The sequence below is a fragment of the Myotis yumanensis genome, unplaced genomic scaffold, assembly GCF_028538775.1.
Source record: "Myotis yumanensis isolate MYYU_CA2020_CCGP unplaced genomic scaffold, mMyoYum1.0.hap1 SCAF_8, whole genome shotgun sequence".
NCBI lineage: Eukaryota > Metazoa > Chordata > Mammalia > Chiroptera > Vespertilionidae > Myotis > Myotis yumanensis.
In genome coordinates, this window is record NW_027223759.1 from 22,024,617 (window position 1) to 22,052,131 (window position 27,515).

Genomic DNA, 27,515 nt, shown 5'->3' on the forward strand with positions numbered 1-27,515 from the left:
ATGATTTCTTAATTTTGCCTTTCTTCCTCTTTATTTCTCCTCTTAAACTGTGGTCTTGTTCAATACAAATCTCCGGTAAAGATCGGATCAGTGTCAAATAAGAACTACTTATGCAGTGCTGGTGTAGTTTGGTGAGGGTGCTTCTGCAGCTGCACGACCTTGGTTTGGATTGTACTGCACTGAACCTAGACCCTCCTCGGTCTGACAGTCTTCAGAGCAGTGATAAGGGTGTGTACTGGGAGAAGCAAATGGGGCTAACAGTGACCAAATCTTTTCTATGACAGATGCTTTTAAACACTTAGTAAATCTTCACAATAACGCTCTGTACACAGTAATTCTTATTCTCATTTTACAGATCTACAACTCTAGAGCTTTAGTAGTAAAGTAGCTTACCTGTGATCACACAGTTAAGATTTGAACCTGGAGATTTTTTTTACTCCAAAGCTATAGCCTCTTCTCAGGACACAATGGTGGTTCAAGAGCTGAAGCTCAAATTTAGATAAACATCAGTCCAATATCCTTCAGCAGAGGAAGGGGGAGAAGAAGGGAGAAATTAGAAGCATCATGCCTTCTACAGCAGTGACCCTGCAGCACTGTTAAACCAAGTTGGGCCTAAGAACCCTGATCATTTCTTGGCTGCCTATGTTCTTAGCTGTTTAGTGGATGTGTGGTAGCTTTTGAATCAGGCCAATCCATTAGATCTATCAAATAAAGTCTGGCTCTCTTTTTGGTCACTTTCAGGCTCTTGCCAGCAGGGAACCTGGGGAACTGAGATATCCACTCTGGAGGCACCAAAGGCCTGGGGTCTGAGCAGAGGTGGCAGGGCCTCATCAGGGCACCTGATCTGGGTCCTGGGCCAACTGGTAAAATCACTTTTCTACTCTCACCTTTAGAGCTCTGTACTCCTCAAACATCTCTATTTGAAGAGAACAAAGTAAAATATATTTCTTTGGATAACATGATTCACTTTTTTTGTTCACAAAAGTGAAAGTTGGAAAAATAGCTTGGAAGAAAAGGGAGGGAGGAAAATACACCATAGAACCTGATTATTTAAGATCTGTTTGGTAGACTACCATGTTAGTATTTTCAGTCAATCTTGACTGTAACACTCTCATACAAGTATAGTGTACTTATAGTGATGTACCCATATATACGTAAATATATATGTTATGTATATTTTCACATATACACTAAGTCCACACTTCTAATTCAACTAGTCTTTTTTTCCTCCTAATCCTGCCATTTGACCAAATCAATCCACTCTAAATCTATTGGTTCCGAGCCACAGTCAAACAAGCTTCAGGAATGCGGTCAGAAAAATATACTCCCATGACCCAATGCACAGCAGCTCTGGCCAGTAGAAAGAGCGCTAGGCCTGGAGTTGGCAGATCTGTGCCTGAATACTTGTCTTTATAACCTTCAACCTGTGTGGCCTTGGGTAAGTCACGCGACTTCTCTAAATTTTAGTTTTCTCATCTATAAAGTGAAAATTAAGATCACCTACCTCGTAAGGTTGTTAAGAGGATTAAAGTACAAGCTGTAAAGTACAAATCGAATGTATAATTCATTTTTATTCTCTGTTGGGTCCACTAGAGGCAGCCTATTACCCGTCTAGGATGCTCATGTATGTTCTCCCTAAAACGGTAGTGGGGATAAGGAGGCCCTACTTCTTTCTATTAGGGAACATCTACCGTGTACACACGAGTATAATGGGTACATAAGGATAGAAAACACAAACAGAAAAGTAGAAGACACAGTTGTTGTCCTCAAGGAATTTACCATTTACGCCTAAGGATAAATCATGAAAATAAAAGGCAGTTACAAATCCATAAATGCCACTCATTAGTGAGTACAAAAAAAATGTATTATAAATCAGATAGGTTAATAGATAAGCTGAACTTGCTCTAGAAGAAATGGAATTAAGAAACAATGATGTAAGCCTGAAACTAATGTAATATTGAATGTCAGCTGTAATTTTTAAATTAAAAATAAAAAGAAACGATGAGCCTGTTATGAGATCTCTTGCGGAAAAAGTCCATTCTGAAGGAGGAAAAGAAATGACTGACAAGAATGAAGAAGATCCACAGAAAAGGGCAGTGGTCCAAGCAAAGATGATGGCACTAGTAATGATGAAGAGCCACGCTGAATGATCTAGTAGAGGGAAGAAACCCTAATATTATCTGATGTAACCTTCATGAAAACCGGATGCAGTTGACACCATTATCTTCATTTTATGAATGAGAAACTGAGGTTCAGAGCTTGTCAGTAAGGAAACTGAAGTTGGAATCCAGGCTTGTTTGACTCCATAATAATCAGTATCTTGGTGATTCCTAGGACAGGCATGCTGGGCTGTTGACCTTTGTTCAAGTCACTCATTTTCTCTCTAAATCTAGGGGACTCTTCTGTTATCTTCATCCTGGGCTTTTAAGACTCCAAACTCTATTTGACTGACCACTTCCCCAGCTGGTTGGGTACACTCTTAACTTCTACTTTGGATTTTTTAAGAAGCTAGCAACTCCACCAAATGCAGAAATGGGAACATGCCTGTCTTTCAAGCCTCAGATCAGTCCAGAATGCATCCAGAGATCCAATTAGAGCCACTCAAAACTAACAATGCTTTGAAAGCTAGCTATTGATTAGAAATGGGAATGTCAAGTTACCTTTGCCCAAACAATAAGCTCATTACAAGGCACTTCAGAGAGCTCCAAGCATTAAAGACCTTGCTTTGATGACTTTGAAAGGGGAGGAAAAGGCAGCAGAATTAGTTACAAAAAGAATGTGTTTTCCCCTCACATCAGAGACTAAACATTGTGGGAAACTCTTATAGACAGGAAGACATACATATAAATATATTTCTGGTGTGGATAATAACATATTTACCAAATAATGAGCTTTATTTCCACCCCAGTGTCTCTATTTGGGAAGAAATAGTTGCCTAAAGAGAATCGTGGAAAATACTAGTCCATTGAATGTTCAGTAAAGTGGGATAGGGGTACTACTCTTGATGCTCAAGTGATGCTCCTGACATGCCTGTTGGCGTTCTGTAACTGGGTTTATGCTGGTCACTGCTTCACCAGTCTCCCTTGGTAGAGATAGCACCCTAAGGATGCTGGGGCTCTGTAGCCAAATAAGGAAGGTATACAGGCACTGGCTTTTTAATACGTTGTATTCTTGCCCTAGCCAGTTTGGCTCAGTGGATAGAGCATCAGTCTGTGGACTGAAAGGTCCCAGGTTCCATTCTGGTTAAGGGCACATGCCCGGGTTGCAGGCTCGGTCCCCAGTGTGGGGCATGCAGGAGGCAGCCTATCAATGATTCTCTCTCATCATTGATGTTTCTATCTCTCTCTCCCTCTCCCTTCCTCTCTGAAATCAATAAAAATATATTTTAAAAAATAAGCTGTATTCTGAGTTTCTGCAAAATGATAAATTTGTTCCCTTATGGCTATAACTAACAAAATGATATCTAAGCCCAACTCTCACCTTACAACTTGGTTGCTGCAAACAACAAAGATTACATCCATTTATCTCCACAAATTTCTAAAACCACTTCAAGATGCTGCTGGTGTGAGCAGACGTGTGTATTGGTGTGCATGTAAGAGAGATAATATCTTCATTTATTCAATCAACAACTATTTTTGAGCAACTACTAAGTGCCAGACACTGTTCACAGTGCTTGGGGTGTGAGAACAATAAAAACAAAACCCTAGATTTCTGCTCGTATGGAGCTTTATTCAAGTGGGAGGCAGTGGGGAGACAGATAATCACACATAAATATAAAAATAAGTAAAATCTAGAATGGTTTAGAAGGGATTAAGGAAAGACTATGAACGCAAAACACGAAGATGGTGAAAAGGACTGGAAGCACACAGCCAGCTTGTGGGAAGAGGATGAAAGGTCAGGAAGCAGGTGTTCTGCCAGGTGGGGTGGTCAGTGGAGGCCTCAGTAAGAAGGTGGGACTTAAGCAAAGACCTGATAGAGGTGAGGCTTCAACTAAGTGGTTAACTGGGGGAAGAGCATTCTAGTAGAGAGAACTGCATAGAGCAAAGGCTCTAACATGCTTGCATATTATAGGAATAGCAAGGAGACCAGTGTGGTGGAAGATGAAGCTACAGGGAAAATGGAGTGAGTAAGCTTGACTCTCCTTTATGATTATGAGAGTGTTTTTCAAACTTTTTATAAAGCTCAGCATGAAGATAATGTACCCTTTAAAGAACTTTGTGTTACATGGAAATATAGACACAATATAGTTAAGCAAAAGTAAAAGCAGGTAACAAATAGCACTTATACATACAATTCTTTTAAACTTGTTAAAAAAGAGATACATAGTCATGACTCTCACTTTGTACTTCATATGCTTGAAAAGTTTTTAGGAAAAAAAATCTAACCTTTTAAAATCATCTTTGGATTGTAGTTTCCTTGAAAGCAGGAGTATGTCTTTGTGGCCATATATGTATGCATGTACATATATATGTAGCATAATGCCAATTGGTGAGATGCTAGTGAGTATATTTATGACTTGAGTAAATGCATTTTTAATTATTCCTGTTTCTTGTTGAATATGGATTTATTTTATCTTTTTTTTTAATCCTCACCGAAGATATTTTTCCATTGATTTTTAGAGAGAGTGGAAGAGAGAGGGAAAGACAGAGAGAATATTGATGTGAGAGAAACACATCAATTGGTTGCCTCCTGCACGCACCCTGACCAGGGCCCGGGCCAGGGAGGAACCTGCAACTTAGATACCTGCCTTTGACCGGAATCAAACCTGAGACCCCTCGGTCCACAGGCTGATGCTCTATCCACTGAACCAAACCAGCTAGGGCTTGAATATGGATTTTTCAATCTCATTCCCCACACATTTTCTACAAGCCTGTACCATTCCTTTGAATTCCTTTGTAGTGACCCAGGATTTTCCTGTTGGACTTTCCCATTTGCAGTTCAAGTCTATGTGTAGCATAAGGTTAAACGAACTAGTTTGGCTTCTTCATTCCCCCTCTCAGTCAGGAACATGGCTCATTCTCTGAAGCTTCCATTGGGGATCATTCTTCTCATTGAATTATTCGCACTAGTTACTCAAGTTGCTCAGCTGTTGAAATGTTTTCCATCATCATTAGATGTTTGTTAAAAAAATATATTTTTATTGATTTCAGACAGGAAGGGAGAGAGAGAGAAAGAAACATCAATGATGAGAGAGAATCATTGATCAGCTGCCTCCTGCATGCCCCCACTGGGGACCAAGCCTGCAACCCGGGCATGTGCCCTAACCAGGAATCGAACTGTGACCTCCTGGTTCATAGGTTGACATTCAACCACTGAGCCACACCAGCCGGGCTCATTAGATCCTTTTGATGTCAGTTTCATATTTGCTACAATGCCATTTGATGTCTGCCATTAAGTTAGTTTTGAGATTCCTGAACAAACATACCTCTTAGAGTCTCACTCCCAGGAACTATATTCCACATGCCTTTGTGGTGCAAAGCACAGCCCCCACCAAGCAGTCCCTGCTTTAAAATGGCTTTGATGAATGATCCATAGGAACCATGTCAGTCCCTGAATTATCTCATAGCACCCTAGGTGAGAAACATCAAGTGTTCTTTGTTGTTCCTCCATCCCCATCCTGTATGAATAGATTAAGTAAATATAGTTTCATTTGGCACAACTCTGCTATTTCATTCTTCAAATCTTAAAAATGGCCCAGTGGTGCAGTTCAGTGGTTGAGCGTCAACCTATGAACCAGGAGGACACGGTTCGATTCCAGTCAGGGCACATGCCCGGGTTGCAGGCTCAATCCCAGTGTGGGGCATGCAGAAGGCAGCCAATCTATGATTCTCTCTCATCAATGATGTTTCTATCTCTCTCTTCCTCCTTCTCTGAAATTAATAGTAAAATACATATTTTTTTTTAAATCCTAAAAATGCACATTCACTTTGAACATTCAATTTTCCACCGTGCTGGAGCTGGGGCCTCACTGTGCTTTACCTCATTGACTGCTGACACTCCAAACACAGTGTGTCTGCAACTTGTGCCCAGTGCATCCTGGGTGCATGACGGCCCAGTACAATTTCAAAGTCGACCACTTCACAAGCCAGGTATCTGCAAGAGGAATGTTCTCTGTCTTTTGGTAAACATATCGCCATGTTAATTCCCCCCCCCCCCCCCTTTTCATTCTTTATTTTTAAAATTAAATTGATTGGGGTGACATGGTCAACATGAATATATAGGGTTCAGGTGTGGGTTTCTATGTTACAAGATCTGTACATATTGCACCGTGTGCCCACCACCCGAAGTCCAATCTTTCCCTGCCACCATGTATTACGACCTCCTTCTCCCCCCACCCATCCAGACACTGTGTCCTTTTTTGATTCACAATGTCACTGTACAACTTATCTAGTCCCATTCTGCCACATTTAATTTGTACTCAGTGTAGAGAACATAGTGAACATTAGCACTACCAGAAAACTCCAGTGAGGGTTTCAGTGTCACCTTCACACATCATCAGAGTATTATCCTATATAATAAAAGCCTAATATGCAAATTGTCCCCTCAACTGGGGGTTCAACCAGGAGTTCGACCAGGGGGGTGGGACCAGCAGCGGTGGCAGGCAGCTGGGGGGAAGGGAGGTGCCCCCAGCCAGCAGCCGCTAGGGACCCTACCCGTGCACGAATTTCGTGCACTGGGCCTCTAGTTATTTATATTGTTGTTATACCAGATTACTAATCAAACACAAGTCCTTTTTGCCAACTCCCCTTCCCCCAACAAGTGCCTTCCTATTTCTCCCATATGTGACATGGGACAAACTGGCATTGCTTTGTGCCCTAGAAGTTCCAGGCAGCCATAATAAACTGAAGCAGCAGTCTCCTGGTCCAGCAGCAGTCTTTTTCCATCTTGAATAAGGGAACTCTTTACCACCCAAGATTCCCAGAAGTACTGCTCCTGACCCCTGACCCCTGAACACAGATCCAGACCCCGCGGGGCTTCCCCACCAGCTCTAACTGCTTTCACCACTCCCTGTTCACCCTTCAAGGCCTAGGGTGGGAGGGGACAGGCAGGATAGAGAGCCAATCAAGAGGATTACCCTTCCCCTACTCCATTCTCCCTTCTCCTGTCACCGATTTCTGACCGCTGTCGATCCTATCAGGGGTCCATAAAGCCAGGAGGACTCTGGCCCGGGAGAGGGGGGTAGAGGTTAGGCAAACAGGCCAGGGAGGCAGTTGGTTGAAATTTAACCACAATATTCTTGGTCTCTATTGTTTTGAGTGAGGCCCAATATTTCCACAGCAGGATTATAGGATCTGATTAACCATGTTAGACAACAATGCCGAGCTGGGATGGGCTTCCCCTTCCAGCTGCCAATATGAAAAAGTAAATACAACACCCAGATTTCAAAAGGGACTCCAAGCAGCCCCGGAGTCCTAGTCCCCAATTCTAACCCTGCTACTGATTTTGGCCTGAGTGAGGGAGGAAGAGTGTGGTACTGCATGCTCTTTTAACTCCTGGCCCTTGGCCCAGCAGGACAAGTAATCTGGGCACAGTCTTCCCAGGTGAGTCAATGGCTGTGTGCTCCCCACACCCTGGAGTTCTTCCAATGCCTCTTCCGGGTTCCCCCAGGCTAACCCAGAGCCTCCGGAACCCATGAGACTTAGGTGAGGAGAAGTGAGCATTCATTCAAAGGGAGTGTGGAGAGCATAGCAAAACCTGTTGCCCCCCCAGATAGAAATACTGAGTGCAGGTAGGACTTAACAGGTTGGAAAAGCAATTGAGCCTTTGCTAGAATGCTCTGGAAGTCATGCTACCTAATGACTTCCCATGTGCCGGAGTAGAGACATGAGACCCCAGAATTGAGGGGAAGCAGAACGGACCGCCAAAGCAAAGTCTTAGGAGACGAGAAAGTAGTCCTTGAAGTTGTGGGATGAAATATGGAGGCCAGATGGGCTTGAGGTTCCTCAAGTAGAGAGGGATTCCCTCGGGTCCCTAGCCCTCACACACAGGCACTTCACACACTCCCACTTAGGGGTGGATCTTTGGAGGCCCTGTCTAAGAGAACATGAAAAATAGAGCAGTAGGAGCCTTCAACAGGCATGCCCAGAAGCAGCTTCCAGGAGGTCTTAGAAAAAACCCTTCCTCCAAACCGTGGCTCCCTTCTCCTCTGGCATTTCTTTCGGTATCTAAGTGCCTGGTAGGATCCATTACAATATTGTGAGCCTGAAGGTTTACTGATGTCGGTACCAGGGACTAGGAACCAAGGGCCTTGAGCTCTGAGAATGGTGGCTTCCCTGCAGTGTGTCACTTACTCCTTTTGAACAGTTTCTTCTTCAGGAAAATTCGAAGGTTAGAGAAGCATCTCATGATTGTATCAAAACCAGTTAAAAAAAAAAAACTAGGAGAAAATGGGGGACATAATAATTGGAGGGAAGAAAATGCCCTGGTGACAATGTCAAGAACGAGATTGAATCAGGACCAGGAGAAGGGGCACGAACTTTTATTCCTGCTCCTTCCGCCATCTTTCTATGGAGAGTGACACATGGGGCTCCTAATTATCTCCAGAGGACCAGGGAGGAGGAGGATATAAGGGCTTCAGAAAATGGGAGGTTTTAATGAACAGAAAGGCAAGAAAAGGGAGTTCAGATGTACCACAGGATAAAATTAAGAAGCAGGAGGGCTGAGTATGCAGGAGACTTGAGTATCTCACTGTGGGGACCTGCATTAGATGCGATGCGTGGGAGGCTCTAGATCTGATAGGAGAGATTTCAAGTCCAGAGCCAAGGAGCACCGATTTCACTCTTTGCCACCTTACACCCTAAGAATTCCAGGGTGAGCCTCAGGATTCAGTGGGAAGACAGAGACTAGGAGCTCCTTCCTACCTTCTCAATAACGTCACTATCCTTTGGAAACACTCCTTGATCTGGGAGACTGGCTGCCTGTCACAGGAGGAAAGAGAATGACCCCAGTAGGATTTTCCAGGACACAGCTTGGGCTCTGCCTTCAAGGACTGCTGGGAGAGCCCTCTGTGAGGCCTGAGTAAAGGAGATGCGGCCCAGCTGGAGTGCTAAGGGGTGAAGATTTCTTTTCCAGCAAAGAGCTGGCCAGTCCTAGCTGACTGTGGGGGAGGGGTGAGCCAGCCAGCCAGGCCAAGTAGGCCTTGCAGCCTAGGTGGCGCTATTTCTCTACTTTTTAGGTCAAGTTCCTGCAGGAACTTCCTCGAGGTCTCTAGTCCTGCTCCTGGTTTGCTGGCTGGCTCGTGTAAACCACCTTATATTATTTTTTTTTCTAAAAATACTCCAAAGCAATTGAAAGAGTCCCTTCTCCCACCAGCCAGCCCTGGCCCCAGCCCCGGCCCCGGGGAGCGGGCGGGTAGGCGGGGAGGTGGGCCACTGCTTTATTAAACACAGGGAAAACTAATATTTACGGAATAAAATTTATGGAGCAGCCACGAGAATTCGACCCTTTTATGTGCATGTGGAGTGGGGGTTGGGCCAGGCTGGGGGCCTTGGGGAGGGGCCCAAGCCAGGGGGCAGGGCTGGAATACAGCCTGGTTAGGCCAATTTGTCAAGGCAGGGATTTCCCTGGAGTTGCCCTGGGACGAAAGATTCTCAACCACCACCCCTAGGTTTGGGGGGTAAGAGGTTCAGGGCAAGAATGCCTGAGGCAGGGCCTCTGGAAGCAATGTTTATAGAAGGTTGTGTTTGGGCAATATCCCCATGGAGACAGCAGCCTTTTGGGGATACAGTGGGCAGTGGACGGAGAGGTCATTAGGCATATTCTTTTTTTTTTTTTTTTTAATATTTTATTAATTTTTTACAGAGAGGAAGGGAGAGAGATAGAGAGTTAGAAACATCGATGAGAGAGAAACATCGATCAGCTGCCTCCTGCACATCTCCTACTGGGGATGTGCCCGCAACCCAGGCACATGCCCTTGACCGGAATCGAACCTGGGACCCTTCAGTCCGCAGGCCGATGCTTCATCCACTGAGCCAAACTGGTTTCGGCCATTAGGCATATTCTTACTTAACCTTTTAAAAAAGTACACATTCTTTTGAGAACATGAAACAAAGTTATGCTTCTAGGATTTTATTTCTAATTAGGGGGGACTCACAAACGCCAGAACCCCCGGTGATGAAAAAGGCCTACTCTGGAGACTGTGCTCTTAAGGTAGAGGGATTATCCAGGTGAAGAACCCATATTTTCTCCCAGCTTGCTGGGGAAGTCTTTCCGTTTTCCCATGTCGTCTCATATCTCGTAGATCCTGAAATCTGGTTACCTAAAATATGTCAAAAAGAAACTAAAGAACAAAATGAGGCATCTATAGATTGATTTTACTTGGTTCCCAATGACTTCACTTCGATGACAGTCACGACTGGGTACACCCTTGGACACTGTGGTCTGGAGGTAAAGAAAGTTAACAGCAGCAACTGGGATGAGCCCTGGTGACTCTCTCCGACTCTACCAACAGGTAAGGACATGGAGGTAAGTCCTGGAGTCTTTAAAGTTTCCTGCCTTGAGGAGCAATGAGGACTAGAACATCCTATTGAAAATAGGCAGGGTCATAGAAGGATGCCACAGTGGAAGACAGGAAAGAAGGATCTGACATCCTTCCTGGAAAATGGTTTCAGTAATGTATAGAATGAGGAACTCAGCTGTCTGGGTTCAAATTCTGGCTGTTACTTATTAGTTGTGTGACCTTTGATAAGCCACTTAATCTCTTCAAGACTCCATTTCCTAGTGGGTTAGCAGTATCTTCCTCATCTGATGCTGTGAGGAATCCATGTCAGGCACTTATTAACTTGGTATACATTAACTGCTCAATAAATGTCACTATTGTAGTTCTCTTTATAATCATTATTCTATTATTGCTTGGATTGCCCACTCTCCCAGAACTTGATATGAGGACAGAAACACCAATCCCAGCCAGAGAGAATATGAGGGCGAGGAGGCATTTGACCACCATATGCATGGTAAATAAACCAGAAAAGGCCTCTGTGGGTTCTGCCCCTGACCCCTTATTCTACCTTACAGATCCCAGTTAACATCTGAGTTCTACTTTCCTTCCTGTCTCTCAAAGGTAGAGTTTCAGATGGTTTACTTATATAGGAAAACCTAGCAGAGAAGGACAAGGGACTTTGCCAATCTGGTCTGCTACATTTTCCAGATCTGTCCAGAGTTGACTTTTTAACTGTCTAAGATTCTGGCTATCTCATATGGCCTTTATGTTTTTTCTTGCAAAGCACTATTCTTTCCCTAGGTCAATTATGTTGTCCCCGAGAACTCCTGTGGCTATTTCCTGTTCCCTGTCATCCTATCTTTCCTAGTTCTTCTAGTTACTACGTTATTTGAAGTGGAGCAAAGGATGGGAAGGTAAAATTTCTTTTTGTCTCATTCCAGTGGGAAACTACCTTGGCCCTACTGTAGTTTAACCTGTTGTCTATGCCTTGGAAACAGACAAAAAAACACCACCACATCAATTAGGTAAAGGAGAGCATAAGCAATCTGCACCGTCTTGTGCCCACCATGGAAACAGTTCTCAAGTTCAAAGTTCCCACATGAAGGCTTAGCACAAGCCACCGTAGAGAAGCATATGAGGAAGCAAATGATTGGACTAAGGGCCTAGACTTTATTAAGAGACAACAGTGGAGTGGGATCCAGTAACATGAAGTGGGTAATGTGTTCCGCAGAACAAGTACTCTCAAAAGCAGGGGAGTGTGAGTGCTTTTTGTTCCAAGCTAAAGAGAGAAGTGGGTCTCTGAGGAGCACTTGGAATTGGCTAGGGAAAGATAGGCAAGGCTTCCTAAGCATGTTGTGCCTTTTTGCTGACTTGTTCTATACACCTAAAGTCCATGGTAGGGTCGTGGGTCTAGAGAGCCTCCACCAAAAGAGAGGAAGGTTTGGGATTCCCAGAGACTGGCTTCCACTGGGACAGGCCAATGCCCAATGGGTGGAGCCAAGATTCTGTCAGTTAATAGCACTCATTCAGGTGGCCTGTGAATATGAACTTCAGTGATCCAGCCTCTGATGATGTAACCATGTCAGAGTTCCTGCTGCCCCAGGAGCTCCTTTCAAGGTGGCACCAGGAACTGTTCTCTGGGTCCATCCTCAGCAGTTGAGACAGTGGCTTAACTGAAGAGCCCCCTTAGCTTCTTCCGCTTGACCTTGGACAGCTGAGGTCTCTTCACAGGGCCTAAAGTACCCTAGAGAAAAAGGCAACCCAAATTAATAGGGGTTTTGAACAGACCACTTCAGTTAGGAAAGGACCTTTCTTCCTCCTACGGCTCTGATTAGGATGAGGCCTTCTTGAGGTGGTTGACACAGTGTTTTGGAGTCTATGTGATAAAAGACCCTAGGCAGGATGCCCAGCCGGCGAGGCTCAGTTGACCTATGAACCAGGAGGTCACAGTTCGATTCCCAGTCAGGGCACACACCTGGGTTGCGGGCTCAATCCCCTGTGTGAGGCGTGTAGGAGGCAGCCGATCAATGATTCTCTCTCATCACTGATGTTTATACATATCTCTCTCTCTCCCTTCCTCTCTGAAATCAATTTAAAAAATACTTTTTTTAAAAAAAGACCCTATGCAGGAGGCACATATATCCCTTCTCCAGGGAATAACCTCACAGACCATCACTGGAAGTGGCTAATATAGTAAAGAAGTCAAGGTGCATCTAGAAAGCCACAGTTTGGAAGCCTGGTGACAAATATCCCCCAATATTATTAAAGCAGCATCAACTAGGTGGCAATTCCAGGGACTACAGACTTGGAGGCTATGGACTTCTCTAATACTTAGAACACCATCCAGGAAGCTGCTCGGGACTCACTGTGGGTTCTTTGTCAGGCACTGGGAGAGATGGTGCTGAGGAAACTGGCTCTTCTGGCTGGTTCAGAAGTTGGCTATCAGTTCCTTGTGCAGAGGCACTACTTGAGGTCTGAGGATCTCCTAAACTCAGGAAGATCAAGGAAGATATCAGAATTTACCAGACATTTTGACAAAGGCCAGGGTTGGTATCTATAATAATAAAAGCATGATATGCTAATTAGACCGGACAGCCAAACAACCTCCCGGACATCATTCCGGACATCCTGTCCTTCTGGATGAAGCCACAGCAGCGGGAGCCAAGGTAGAGGCAGTTAGAGGTGATCAGGCAGGCAGGCAAGTGGTTAGGGGTGATCAGGCAGGCAGGTGAGCAGTTAGGGGTGATCAGGCAGGCAGGCAAACAGTTAGGGGCAATCAGATAGGCAGGCAGAGGCAGTTAGGGGCATCATGCAAGCAGGAAGAGGTGGTTAGGGGCAATCAGGTAGGCAGGTGAGCAGTTAGGGGCAATCAGGCAGGCAGGCAAGTGGTTAGGGGAGATCAGGCAGAGGGATTAGGGGCAATCAGGCAGGCAGGAAGAGTGGTTAGGGGTGATCAGGCAGGCAGGCAAGTGGTTAGGGGCGATGAGGCAGGCAGGGAGAGTGGTTAGGGGTGATCAGGCAGGCAGGCAAGCGGTTAGGAGCCAGCGGTCCCAGATTGCAAGAGGGATTCTGAATTTCGAGAGGGTGCAGGCCGGGCTAAGGGATTCCCACCCCCCACCCCCACCCCATGCACAAATTTTGTGCACCGGGCCTCTAGTTAATATATAAATAGACAAAAGTAGCCACATATGCAACTTCCAGCTGACTTTCAAAAAGCCCTGTTTCTACTCTGAAGAGTCCCCAGGCCCACTTTTACCAGGTAGGAAAAGAGCTTCCTTGACTCAAAATAGCCAACTGTTCTACACATTTCCTGACATGTCTCAGGCACAGAGATTCCTGGTTCTCTTACTAATTCTCCTAAGTGCCTAGATCAGTTTAATAGAACTTTCTGCAGTGATAGAAATGGTCTGTATCTCCGCTGTCCAACTTGTAGCCACTAGTGGCTGCTGAGCACTTGAAATGTGGCTAGAGCAAGTAAAAATAACATTTTCATTTTATTTAAGTTTTATTAATTTAAACTTAAATAGTCACAAGTAGCTAGAGCTACCACAGACCTGGACTGTACAAACCTAGACCCTAACTTTAACCCCAGGAGACCAAGTTCCTCTGGAGCTACTCACCAGCGTCCTGATGTTTCTGTCTCACTTGGACCTCTTGTCTGGTGACTGCCATATACAGATTTTGTAGATTCGTGACAAAGGGTCTCCCATCACCAACACTGCATGCCTCTGGTAGTTTCTATAGGGGAGAGGAGATGCGGTCATTGATTACAATGTATCTAGAGAAAAGGGACTTGATATTCCACTGGCATCAACCCCAAAAGAATTCACATAAAGAAGTCAGATCCATATCTGAGGGCACCCATATCCAAGCCTTATGGGACCAATACATAGGACTCTTGGAGAATCTTCTCCTCTGAAAGGCAATTTCCAAATATGTATTTTTATTTCCCCCAATATTTTGATCTATTACGTTTTCCCATTAATACCCCATAGGTCTCTAGGCTCTTTCTTCTAAAGGGATGATCTTTAGAAGACTGTTTTAGGAAATCACTGTCCCTAAATTATCCCTGAGCTGTACAGATTACTATTTTAATTAAATTCACTCCTAACCCTTCATACTAGAGAGAAAAATGACGAGAGATGGGATCCAGGATAGGGAAGTGACAGCAATAGGGGAATGACAGACTGCGGGACAAGAAAAAATTATGGAGTAATGATGTTCCGTCAGAGGCGATGGGAGAAACAGTTTACAAAGCTTTGGAGGCTAAACTGACATTTTATATTCCCTACTGTAATCCCACTGTGCTTTGTCATAATCCATGAACTCACATGACAGATATTGCCCCCAAGGGGGTGAAAATTGGTTCTTGAGGGGTGAAAACAATCTTACTCTTTAAAGTTAAAGCACAGATACATATAAACATAAACAGAATTTTGGTATCCTTTTGGTATTAAGATTTCCTAGGGGAGTGATTAGGGAAAACTGTCTTAAAAGGTTCCTTAGGGAGGTGATAATGAAAAAAAGTTGAAAAACATTGTTAAAATCACATTATATTTATGTTTCCTTCAATAAAGAATGAACTATGTGGATTTATATTCATAGCAAAATGCTTTGCCTAGTTTGACTTTCATATATTGGCTGAACTGAAGTGAAATAATGCTGAAGACTGAAGAAAGAGCAATAAAAACGAGATGAAAGAGTATGGTATCCGGTGTTCCCAAACCTGGCTGCACTTAAGCAACTTGGAAATGGCCCAGAACTACTTCATCTATCTCTATGCATGCAAATTGTTATGGTTCCCAGCCAAGTTAGCAGGTCTCCAAGGAAGCCATGCCAGCAGCTCATATGGGAACCAACCCAAAAATCCTAGATTGGCCCATAGCTCTTGTCAAGGGCATTTTCTCTGGGCTATAAGGACATTCATTTCTGAGAATGCACTGTGGGAGAAAGATGGAAGAGATCGCAGGAGAAGTAGTGAAGTAATTGTGAACTATAGTCAAAGACTACACAGTTATCTTATGGTGGCAGCTGAAAAACTTTCCTGGTGATCCCAGGAAACGTAACATACATTTCTACTCTAACCCAATTCCCACCAGAAAGATTATACTAGTCTTGGACTTTCACTGAAAGCCACAGACAATGAATCAGAAGCCGTGAGTACAAACTTTACTCCAGCCAGTCATCACACTAGGAGTAAAACAGCTGTCTTCTGCATCATTATCAGAGGAAAGAACTGAAACAGGGAAGGCCGACTATCAAGCCACACACCTCCACCTCACCTTCCTCTCCTTCCAGGTTCAGCTCTCCAATCCCCAAGCCACCTCCTCCCCGAGAAGGTCCTCTACTCCACAGCCAGAGAGCCCTCCCTTCTACCTCAGGTCTCTAGGATCTCCATTTTGCTCAAGATATGCGGCCTCTCTGCGTCATCCACACACAGGTTGGCTGGCACTGTACTGTTTGTACAAATGGGCTAGGTAGAATCCAGACAGCCACGGTCATCTCCTCCTGCCTTTCTATGGAACTAAACAGACTCATCCATTTTCCCAGGTGATCTGTAGCCAGTTCATGTACTTAGTCTCAAAATGAAGTGCCAGAACTGAGAGGCCACTAATGCCAGCGCTGTCCTGGACCTGAGTCCAAATCTAGAACCTATATGTTAGCCCTCCCTCTATCCTTCCCCTTCTCAGAGAGATCTGGTGATACAGTTGCTGCCAAAGGACTAGGAAATGAATATTGGTCCATTTGCTGATATTTACTATGTGCTAGACCATTTTGTCTTATTCACTGCTATTTCCTTGGCCCATAGTAGGGGAGCAATAACTATTTGTGCATAAATGAACATGGTCGGCAATAGTATGTCCCATTTCCCCGAGGAAGCCACAGCTATTAAGTGACGGGACAGGGTTAGAATCCAAACAGTCAGACTTCAGGGCCCATAAATATAACGACTACTCTACTTACTTCTCTGAATAGCAGAATTTGCATTAAAATGGCATGGCTCAGTGGTTGAGTGTTGACCTGTGAACCAGGAGGTCATGGTTTGATTCCTGGTCAGGGCACATGCCCGGGTTGCGGGCTAGATTCACAGTAGGGGGCATGCAGGAGGCAGCCGATCAATGATTCCTATCATTGAAGTTTCTATCTCTCTTCCCTTCTTAAATCAATAATAAAATAAAATAAAATAAAACATTGTTTTAAAAAAGGGAAATATAGCCTTTCCCAGGATCACAACCCTCAGTCCCTCACATCACAGATCATCTGCTTATATATTTCATCCAGCCCAGGAACAAGCTCCCTCCGGTGACGGTGACAGTGGTGACGGTGACGGTGGTGACGGGAGGGGGGGGGGGGGGGGCGCAGGAAAGTGAACACATAAAAAAAGACAGCTGGCCCTCCCTGGAAGCCTCAGGAGCTGAAAAGCCACAACCTTAATCTTTCCCTAGCCATTCCCTGTCATCACTGATTCCTTGGGCAGCGTCTGCAGAATGTGCTAGGGGAGAGAGGGGCAGAGAGGCCTGAGTCTGGGAAGGAGAAACTTTAGCTCCTTGCCCAGGACAATGGCAGGGGCAAGCCGGGGCGGGTGGTGGAGATCAAAGGGAGAATGCTGGAGTCAGGACTAAGAAAAGCAAATAGCAGTGCCCCCTGCTCTAAGTATGACTGAGCCAGGAGCAAGGTGTACCAGCCACAAAGCGGGTCACTGCCCAGGATGGGGAGGGGAAGAATATTGTGTAACATGTTCTACTGTATAATGTGTTCATCTGATTAACCAGAATCAATGCTACTCAGCAAAGGTGAGACTCCACCATGTGCCAAGCTCTGCAGGACTGAGGGCGGGGAAATGGACGCATCAGTCCTCCCCTCCTCGGAACAGGAGTGAGTCAGAGTCCCTGCCTCAAAGGGAGAGAGGGAGATATGTATGAAGATACATTTTTTTCATAGTGTTATGCTATAACAGAATTATAAACAATGGGAAATAGGAACCAGAGAAGGAGACGAATCTTGACTGAGAGTCCTCAGAAAGCTTCGGAGATGGGGACATCAAGGTCAGCCTTGCAAGGTTAGACTGTGAACGTGCTAGAAGTTTCTGAGGCACAAAGGCTATACACATGTATCTCAGGGGAAATGAGACCAGGAGGCTAATTCATATCCACCAGATTGCAAAGGACTTTGCATTCTGAAGTAAGGCTGTGCCTGTGGGGATTTCCTTTTGTTTCTCTACAATACAACTGCCTGCCAAGGCTTCCTGGGCTCCAAACTGATACAACGATGAGGACTCAGAAGCTTCTCTAGGTTCCCCTTTCTAGTCTTTCTGCTACATCCATGTGACCTCTTTTCGTACTTTATTCACCAAATGTTTACTGACCACCTACAGTGTTCAGGATGATTTAGATGCTGGGGATATAGTATGTTGAACAACAGAGACTTAAAAAAAAAACTGCCCTCTTGAAGTGTACATTCTAGAGAGGGGAGATCAAGATGGTGACAGCACCATGGAGAAAAATAAATCCGCACAAGCATAATGGTACAGGGGCAGGACTGTACTGCAACTTTAAATACAGGTCAAAGAAAGTGACATTTTAAAAATTTTTATTTAACTATAGTTTGCATTCAACCTTATTTTGTGCTAGTTTCAGGTGTACAGGTGACATTTTTAAAAGACCTAAATGGAAGTGAGAGTATGATCCACATATCTGGGTCCATTCCAGTTTATGTTTATTGTTTGTTAATAGAGCTCTCTTCTTCTCTTGTAAGTGCCCAATTTGGACAATAAATTAAATGGTCACCCTATATCAGAGCATGGTAGGTATCCACATGTAACTGTATTTATTTAAAACTGTGAGATAATGAAATCTATCAGCTTTTTCCCCCTGTAAGATGAGAAGCCATTAGAGTTCATAAACAAGAGTGAAATGATCTGGTTTACATTTTTGTTGTTGTTGTTAATCCTTACATGAGGATACTTTTCCATTGATCTTTAGAGAGAGTGGAAGGGAGGGAGGAGGGGGAGAGAGGGGGAGAGAGAGAGAGAGAGAGAGAGAGAGAAACATTGATGTGAGAGAGACACATTGATTGGTTGCCTCCCACACGTGCCCCGACCATGGCCTAGGCTGGGGATCTAACCTGCAACGGAGGTATGTGCCCTTCACCAGGAATCAAACCTGAGACCCTTTGGTCTGAGGGCAGACGCTCAAACCACTGGGCAAAATCGGCCAGGGCTGGCATTTTCATTTTAAAGTAACACACTCAATAAAGACTATTTTGAAAGTAGAAAAACAGGACCTGCAGATATGTTATCCAAATAGTTAACAGCCAAATGTTTTCTTTTTTTTTTTCTTTTATTAATCCTCACTCGAGGATATGTTTTACTGATTTGAGAGAGAGAGAAAACATCGATCCGGGGATCGAACCCAAAACCCTTCAGTGCCACAGGACAATGCTCCAACCAGCTGAGCCACACCAGCCAGGGCACAGCCAAATGGTTTTTGATAGGATAAAAGAAAGAGAGATGGTGGTGATGTTCAGATTTTTAAAAGAAAAACGTCTCCCTCTCCCTTCTTCTCACTTCAAATATTTGCACAGCATCTCACTTGGATGAGCTGTTTCTGAGTTTCGGGCAAGATCCAACCCCGAGGAGTCCCTCTGTTTTATTCCTCACAGAATACCCCTCTGTTCTCTCAGTTCATTGAGCACAAACCTTGGTGATTTGGGAGAGAACACAGTACCCTAAGTATACAAGGCACGTTGCCCTTGAAGATCGTATGTGAAGTCGACGAGACAGTTGACACTGCTCCTGTGTTTGGTCTGGGTTAGCTTTGTTTGGGTCTGTGCCGCACAAGGCCTACCCTGACCATTCCGCCTGCCGCCACTGACCTCTGCATGCTCTCCCATCCGCCTCTGATTCCTGAGCACCACCCACTCAACGCTGGGCTCGGCTAAGGAAAAACAGAGGCCTGAACTTAATCTTGTATTTGAAACTTGCAAATTAATTATAGTCTATTCACCCCTCCACCCTTTTAAAACAAGGTGGGAGGATGGATGAAGGCATGTACACATACACTCAAGCATGCATATATGCAATCTAGTCAAATCATTAGTTCACTTGCTTTGTGACTGCCTACCAAAATGGGTTACTTTTGCTGCTTCACTCTCTCTCATGGTGCTGGACATACAATGGAGATAAGATAGGTGCAGAGTTTAAAACAATTTGAGATAAAAGACCAGTTTTGCTTATATTATTTATGTTTTTGTAGTTCCATTTGAGACTTACCTAGCGCCCTGAACTACACAGTCAGAAGAGACGAAAGGTGGGAAGAAAAACAATATAGAGAGGTCCAAACGGAACACTTGGATGATATTGGTAAGATTGACACTTTGGAATGCGTTTGAAGTCCTAGGCACTAGGCTAAGCATTTAATGCATTATCTCAATTGATCTCCACAGTAACCCTATCAGTTAGACACTAAAATCATTCTCATTTTGTATATGAGAAAACAAAGGCTCAGAGAGGTTAAGTAACTTGGCCAAGCCCACAGCTAAAAAGTGGCAGAATGGGGAGGGGAGAGACCCGGGAAGCTGAGCTCCAGCACATACACTGAACCATTCACTCTGATGCCTTTTAGAATCACCCAATGAGACCCCCATTTCTCCCTCCCACCCACCCCAGAGGAAGGCTGGTCCCTGTTCTGAGGTCGAGTTGAGTCGTACTAGATGCTAGCTCTCACCTTCTTCCTTAAATCTCCAAATAGCGCAAGAGGCTGAAGAAGGAAAAGACACAATGCCCTCCAGAGAAGGAAAGCTGACTTAACCCCTTGAATATCCTCCAATGGTACCAGAAAATCAGGAAAATGAATCTCTGGTATGGGGAGGCTCTAGATTCTAAATTGCTTTTAAAATAAGTACAGCCCCTCAAAGCCATAGCAGGAAGGCCCCTCAGCTCTGCCCCAAAAGAAAAATAATGGCAAAGGGAGTGGAAGTAAAGGTGGGGGCAGGGGCCGCTGCTCTCATAAGAGCCCTTTGTGGTGGCTGCCTCTGAAAGGAGGTTTTGCTAGACAAGGTGGAACTTCTCAAGGTGACAAGCAAATGGTACAGCCTAAGCTGTGACCCTTTGCTCACTCCTTAAGCACCCCCTCCCCTTCGGGGGCCAGAGCCCTAACTGTCCCGAAGCCCCACCCAGGCACAGTACAAACCAGGGCTTTCTAGTCTGGAGAGCAACTGACAGCAGCAAAGGGGCTGGGGGGACAAAAGTGGTTTCCTGGGGGGACGGATCCTCAGAGGCCCTCAGAAAGTGCAGTAGCAACTCTCATTCCTTCTTTTCTCCCCCCTCCTTCTCCAAGGAGAACAAGCAGTTCCTGTCGGCTCTGGTTCAGGAAGGGGGCTCCAACCAGCCTGGGGTGGGGGGGGGAGGGTAAGTCGGAATGATAGTTTTGCACTTCTCTCAAACCCAGCTACCTCACCATCTTTTTCCCAAATGGAAATGAAGCAATGTGGTCGAAAGCAGAAAGGAAAAAGCATCAGATTTAGTAACAAAAAGAAACACACAGCTCCAAGGCAGGCATCTGGCTCTGAGCGCTCAGATCCCTGCCCTGTGCCACGAGCTCAGCACGTAAGTGCCATTCCTTTTTTTTTTCTTTTCTGTTTCAGTGGAGTACAGAGGACAGTCAGCTGGGTCTGGAGGGCACAAAGGTGATTTAGAGGACCCAGCAGTATTCTCTGTAGAACATCTACCACCAAAGGGATTCTCTTTCACACCAGATTACACGCTTGACAGCTGGGAACACAGCCCACTGAGGCTGTGATCTCATGAGTTCCCTGACCCCACTCTGCCTGCTCCCTGTAGGGTGACACAGTGTCCTCTCCACCCGGCAACATCTTATTCTATAGGGTGATATACCACATCATGCGCGCGCGCGCGCACACACGTGATCAAGGCCTGACCTCCATGACCTTAGGTAGGTAAAGATTTCTTAACAGGACACAGATCATACAGGAAAAAAAAAAGATAAATTGGACTACATTAGAATTAGGAACCTCTATCTGAATAGACATATCTCCAAAGAGGACATACAGATGGCCAATAGATATATGAAAAGATGCTCAATATCATAATCATCAGAGAAATGCAAATTAAAACCACAATGAGATACCATCTCACACATATCAGAATGGCTATCATCAATAAATCAACAAGTATGTTGGTGAGGATGTGGAAAAAAGGGAGCCCTCATGCACTGAAGGTGGGAATGCAGATTGGTGCAGCTACTATTCACTGATTAGTGCAGCTGCCTTATGACCCAGTGATTTCACTTCTGGGTATATATCCGAAGAAACCCAAAACACTAATTCGAGAGACTATATGCACCCCTATGTTCATTGCAGCATTATTTATAATAGCCAAGATAAGGAAGCAACCCAAGTGCCCATAAATAGACAAGTGGATAAAAAAAGTTGTGGTACATATATATAATGGAATATTACTCTGTCATTAAAAAAATGAGATTTTACCATTTGTGACAGCCTGGATGGGACCTAGAGGGTATTATGCTAGGTAAAATAAGTCAGTTAGAGAAAGACAAATACCATATGATTTCACTTATATGTAGAATCTAAAGAACAAAATAAATGAACAAACAAAATTAAAATAGACTTATAGATACAGAGAATAGACTGATGGTTGCCAGAGGGAAGCAGTGTTGGGAGACTGGGTGAAAAAAGTGAAAGGATTTTGGTAGTTATAAAATAGTCACAGGGATGTAAAGTATAGCATATAGTCAATATTATTGTAATAACTATGTATGGTACCAAGTGAGTATTGAAAATATCAGGAGGGTCCAGCCAGTGTGGCTCAGTGGTTGAGCATCGACCCATGAACCAGGAAATCATGGTTCGATTCCTTGCCCAGTGGGGGTGTGTGCAGGAGGCAGTTAATCAATGATTCTCTCTCATCATTGATGTTTTTATTTCCCTCTCCCTCTCTGAAATCAATAAATTTTTTTAAAGAAAATATCAGGAGGAACACTTTATAAAGTATATGATTTTCATTTTTGTTAATCCTCACCTGAGGATATTTTTTCCACTGACTTTTAGAGAGAGTGGAAGGGAAGGAGGGAGGGAGGGAGGGAGGGAGAGAGAGAGAGAGAGAGAGAGAGAGAAGCATCCATGTGAGAGAGACACATTAATTGGTTACCTCCCCCACATGCCCCGATTCAGGCTAGGGATTGAACCTGAAACCCAAGCATGTGCCCTTGACCAGGTATTGAACCCATGACCCTTCAGTGCACAGGCCAACACTCTAACCACTGAGCACACTGGGCAGAGCTAGTATGTGATTTTCTAACCACTATGCTGTTCACCTGAAGTTAATACAAAATAATATTGAATGTAAACTATAATAGAAAAATAAGAAAAAGAAAAGTTCTGGTTTTAAAAAAAGGTGAAAAGAATAAAATTAGGAACCTCTGTTCATCAAAAGACACAAAAGATCAAAAAAAGTAAGCTATAAAATGGGAAAAATATTTGCAATACATGTAACCAACAAACACTTGTTTCCAGAATATATGAAGAATTATTAAAAATCAATAAGAAAAAGACAACACAACAGAGAATTAGTAAAAGGCTTGGTCATATCTAAATGACCAATATTTACATGCAAATGTACAGGACCTCATTAGTCATTAGGGAAATCAAAACCAAAATAATGGCTAAATTGAAAAAGACAACACAAGTGTTGACAAGGATATGATACAACTAGGACTCTCATAATACTGCTTGTGTGAGTATAAATTGATATAGTCACTTTGGAAGTAGCTACTAAATCTAAACATATGCATAACTATGAAACAACCATTTCACTTGTGTATACAGGGTGGGGCAAAAGTAGGTTTACAGTTGTCCATATGGAAAATGATATAATAATTAATAAATAATACAAGAATAAACTGTGTTTTGCATACTCACAATTGTAAACTTACTTTTGCTCCATCCTGTATATCCAACATAAATGTACAAATTGTGGTACAGTCTTACAATGAAATATTATACAGAAATGAAAATTAGCCTATGCTACACTGGCCCATGTGGCTCAGTGGCTGAGTGTCAACCCATGCATTGAGAGGTTACTGGTTTGATTCCTGCTGAAGGCACATGCCCAGGTTACAGGCTCGATCCCCAGTAGGGGGCGTACAGGTGGCAGCCCATAGATGTTGATGTTTCTTTCTCATCCATGTTCTCTCTCTCCCTTTCCCTCTCTCTAAAATCAATAAGAACATATTTTTTAAAAAAAGAAAATTAACAAAGTACTGTTACACACTACATGGATGGATTTAATAAACATTTTGTTGAGTGAAAGAAATCAGACACAAAAGAGTATATACCATATGATTCCATTTGTATGAAATTCAAAATAGGCATATTAATCTACTAGAGGCCCAGTGCACGAAATTCGTGCACTGGGGGCGGGGGAGGTGGTGGTGTCCCTCAGCCCAGTCTGCACCCTCTCCAATCTGGGACCCCTCAGGGGATGTCCAACTGCTGGTTTAGGCCCAATCTAAACTGGCAGTCAGACATCCCTCTCACAATCTGGGACTGCTGGCTCCCAACTGCTCACCTGCCTGCCAGCCTGATCACCCTCTAACCACTCCCCTGCCAGTCTGATTGATGCCTAACTGTCCTCCCCTGCAGGCCTGGTTCCCCCCAACTGCCCTCCCCTGCCAGCCATCTTGTGGCTGTGGGCACTGCCATCTTTGAGGGCATGGCAGTCAATTAGCATATTCCCTCCTTATTGGCTGTGGGTGCCACCATCTTTGAGGGCGTGGCAGTCAATTAGTATATTCCCTTCTTATTGGTTGTGGGCGCCGCCATATTTGCGATGGTGTGAGGGTCAATTAGCATATTCCCTCTTTATTAGGTAGGATCATGTTGGAAGTTAGAAGAGTGGTTACCCTTTAGAGGTGGTATATACTGAGTACTGACAATTTTTTAGTTCTTAATTTGAGTGCTGATTACATGGCTATGCTCATTTTGAAATAAATCTTTAAGCTATATGCTTATTAAATGGGCACTTTTCTGTATGTACCTTATATTTCAATTAATAAAAGACTATTAATAAAAGATAAACCATGATAAAAAACAATTTTGCAGGTCCTCAAAAAGTTATATGTAGAGTTACTATGCTACCCAGCAATTGCACTTCTAAGCATACATACCCAAAATAATTGAAAGCATATGTTCATACAAACACTTGCACACATGTCCTAGCTAATTTGGCTCAGTGGTTAGAGTGTTGGCCTGCAAACTGAAGGGTCATGGTTTCGATTCCAGGCAAGTGGACATATCTTGGTTGCAGGCTCAATCCCTGGCCCCAGTTGAGGCACATGCAGGAGGCAACCAGTCGATGTGTCTCTCTCACATCAATGTTTCTCTTTCTGTCCCTCTCCCTCCCTTTCATTCTCTCTAAAAAATCAATGGGAGAAAATATCCTTGGGTAAGGATTAATAAATATTTGCACACAAATGTTCATAGCAGCATTATTCATAATAACCCAAAAGTGAAAACTATCCAACTGCCCATCACCTGACAAATGAATAAACAAAATATGAGATAGCCAAATAATGGCATATTATTCTGTCATAGAAAAGAATGAAGCACTGCCCAGTGAGTGTGGCTCAATGGTTAAGCATCAACCTATAAACCAGAAGGTCACAGTTCAATTCTAGTCAGGGCACGTGCCAAGGCTGCAGGCTCGATCCCCAGTATGGGACATGCAGGAGGCAGCCAATGAATGATTCTCTCTCATCATTGATGTTTCTATCTCTCTCCTTCTTCCTTCCTCTCTGAAATCAATAAAAAAATATATATTTTTAAAAAAGAATGAAGTGCTGATACTTGCCTTGATGGATGAACCTTGAAAACATAATGCTAAGAGAAAGAATTCAGGCACAAAAGACCATATATTGTATGATTCCATCTGTATGAAATATTTCAAATAGGCAAATCCACATAGAGACAGAAAGTAGGTTAGTGTTTTCCAACAGCTAGGGGAGAAGGGGAATGGAGAATGACTGCATATGGGTGCAGGGTTTCTTTTGGGGGTGATGAAAAGGTTCTGAAAGTAGATAGTAGTTATGGTTGCACAACTTGTGAATATTTTAAAACCATTTATTATTGTAAAAACTATTGGACACTTTCGGTGTATACTTTTTGGTAAATGTTATGGTATGTGAATTATTTCTCAATTTTGAAAAAGGATTTTAAAAAGATAAACTCTCCACTCTCCCCCTTTCCTCTTCCTGTTCTCTATTCTGTTCCCTTTTTTCAGAAATAGACTCTCTGGCTCCCAACAGGCCTGGACAACTTTTGAATGACTTAAACACAGTCAGTGGAGCAGATTACTGCCTAGCGACTACGAGTGATGGTAGCTAGCATAGAATGGGGACAGAGCACAGGAGGTAGAGTCACATGGGACTAGTTTTGAAAAAAAGTCCACCACTTATGTATTTGTCTTTATGATCTTGGCTAAGTTAACTTAATCTCTTTGAGCCTCAATTTTCTCTCTGTAAATGAATAAAATAATTCCTTTCAATGAGGCTTGTTGTGAGGATTGTTAAAAGAGACCATGTATGTAACACATTAAGTCTTTTCCCTTGAAAGTTCCAATCAATCTCAGCTACTTGAAGGCAACCAGAAAACACACTTTATTTAAGCAAAACTGTGTAGGCTCTGGAATTGAACTGCTCAAATCCCAAGTCCATTACTTTACCTTTCTAAGCTTCAGTTTCTCCAATTGTATAATGGGAATAATAACACCATGAAGTAAGTGACGAGGGAAACTGTTCTCTTTAGGATGAGGATTAAATGAGATAATGCATGTAAAGTGTCACTAGACTGCCTGGCACATAGAAAGCACTCAATAAATAGTAACTGTTATTATTAATTCAATCATTAAACAAGATTGTTGAGTGGGCCAGATAGCGTGCTGTGTCCTAAGGAGAAGATGGAGTTCACTGCCTTCAAGGAGCTCATAGTCTGGCGAGGGAGTCAGACACATAAACAAATAATTGTTCTTCATGGCCAGGCACACACTAGAGCCTTTGATTCCCAGTCAATAACACTAGGTCTAAGGCATTATAAAACAAAGCTGGATATGTAAGGAACGGTGTGGGGTGGGGGCAGCGGTGAACAGACTAACCATGAATCAACAGTAGACCCTTCTTTTTTTCTATAAATAGCCTACAAAAATCTAGATAAATAGGCATGCAGACGGCCTCCTCAGCATTGCCATGAACTGGCCAGGGGCTTAAGGGCATCTCCTATAATACTATCTTCCCTGCTCTTCAAGTGCTTGGTTCTTCCTGACCATGTCATCTAAAGTGTTTGCTCTTTTATTGCACTCTATTATTTTCCCTCAGAATGACTGTCTTTTCAATTATTTATTTGTTTACTTGTTTCCACTAGGCTGCGAGCTCCTGGAGTTCAGGTTCATTTAGCAAATGTTTACCAAGTACCTACTACGTGCCAGGTTCTGAAGTAGGTGCTGGGAATTCCATTTGGGGGTGCAGACATGGCCACTGCCCTCATGGATGTTATGGTATATATACTTGCTGCAAAGCTTTGTGGTGGAAGATTATCTCAATTCTAGTGGAGGCCCCTCTTCTGACTAGGCCAGGTGGATATGAGCCCCAGGTTGACAATCTCTCACTGAGTCCAAAAAGCAAAAGGCTGAAACTGGGGATTTCTTGGCTCTTCCTTTTGCAGTCCTGGAACCCCATGCTCACAGCCCAATGAAGTTTAAACTAGGGCCATTTCTGCAAGTTATTTCCTTATAAAGCTCTTCATATAGGCATGCAAGAGCAGCTGCTATCAAGCAAGGGATGTATGAGCTGGGGGAGGTGGGGGCAGCAGGTTGATGAGAGTCTCCCAAAGACCCACAGGGAAGGAATAACTAGACCTGGAAGTGCTGAGCCCACCACACCCTCCCATGTCAGTGCCCTGAGGTTCTCAGACCATTCAGCCTGACTTCACCCCAAAGGGTACTTCCTGCTAAAGCCAGCCTGAGGTCTAGGAATGCTGAATTAGTCGC

The 27,515-nt window shown here is 43.8% G+C and overlaps 1 protein-coding gene across 2 annotated transcripts in view; it reads right to left on the bottom strand.

Moving 5' to 3' along the window:
* Positions 1 to 11,588: 11,588 nt before the first annotated feature.
* NHEJ1 (non-homologous end joining factor 1) overlaps positions 11,589 to 27,515 on the bottom strand; it is a 75,798-nt gene continuing 59,871 nt past the window's right edge. For both annotated transcript variants that reach the window (XM_070423318.1, XM_070423319.1), the window contains exons 6-8: positions 14,059 to 14,176; positions 12,805 to 12,923; positions 11,589 to 12,182 (exon numbers count right to left, since the gene is read on the bottom strand). In XM_070423318.1, the coding sequence (XP_070279419.1) occupies positions 12,108 to 12,182; positions 12,805 to 12,923; positions 14,059 to 14,176 (312 nt within the window). In that variant the 3' untranslated portion in view covers positions 11,589 to 12,107. The remainder of the gene's footprint in view (positions 12,183 to 12,804; positions 12,924 to 14,058; positions 14,177 to 27,515) is intronic.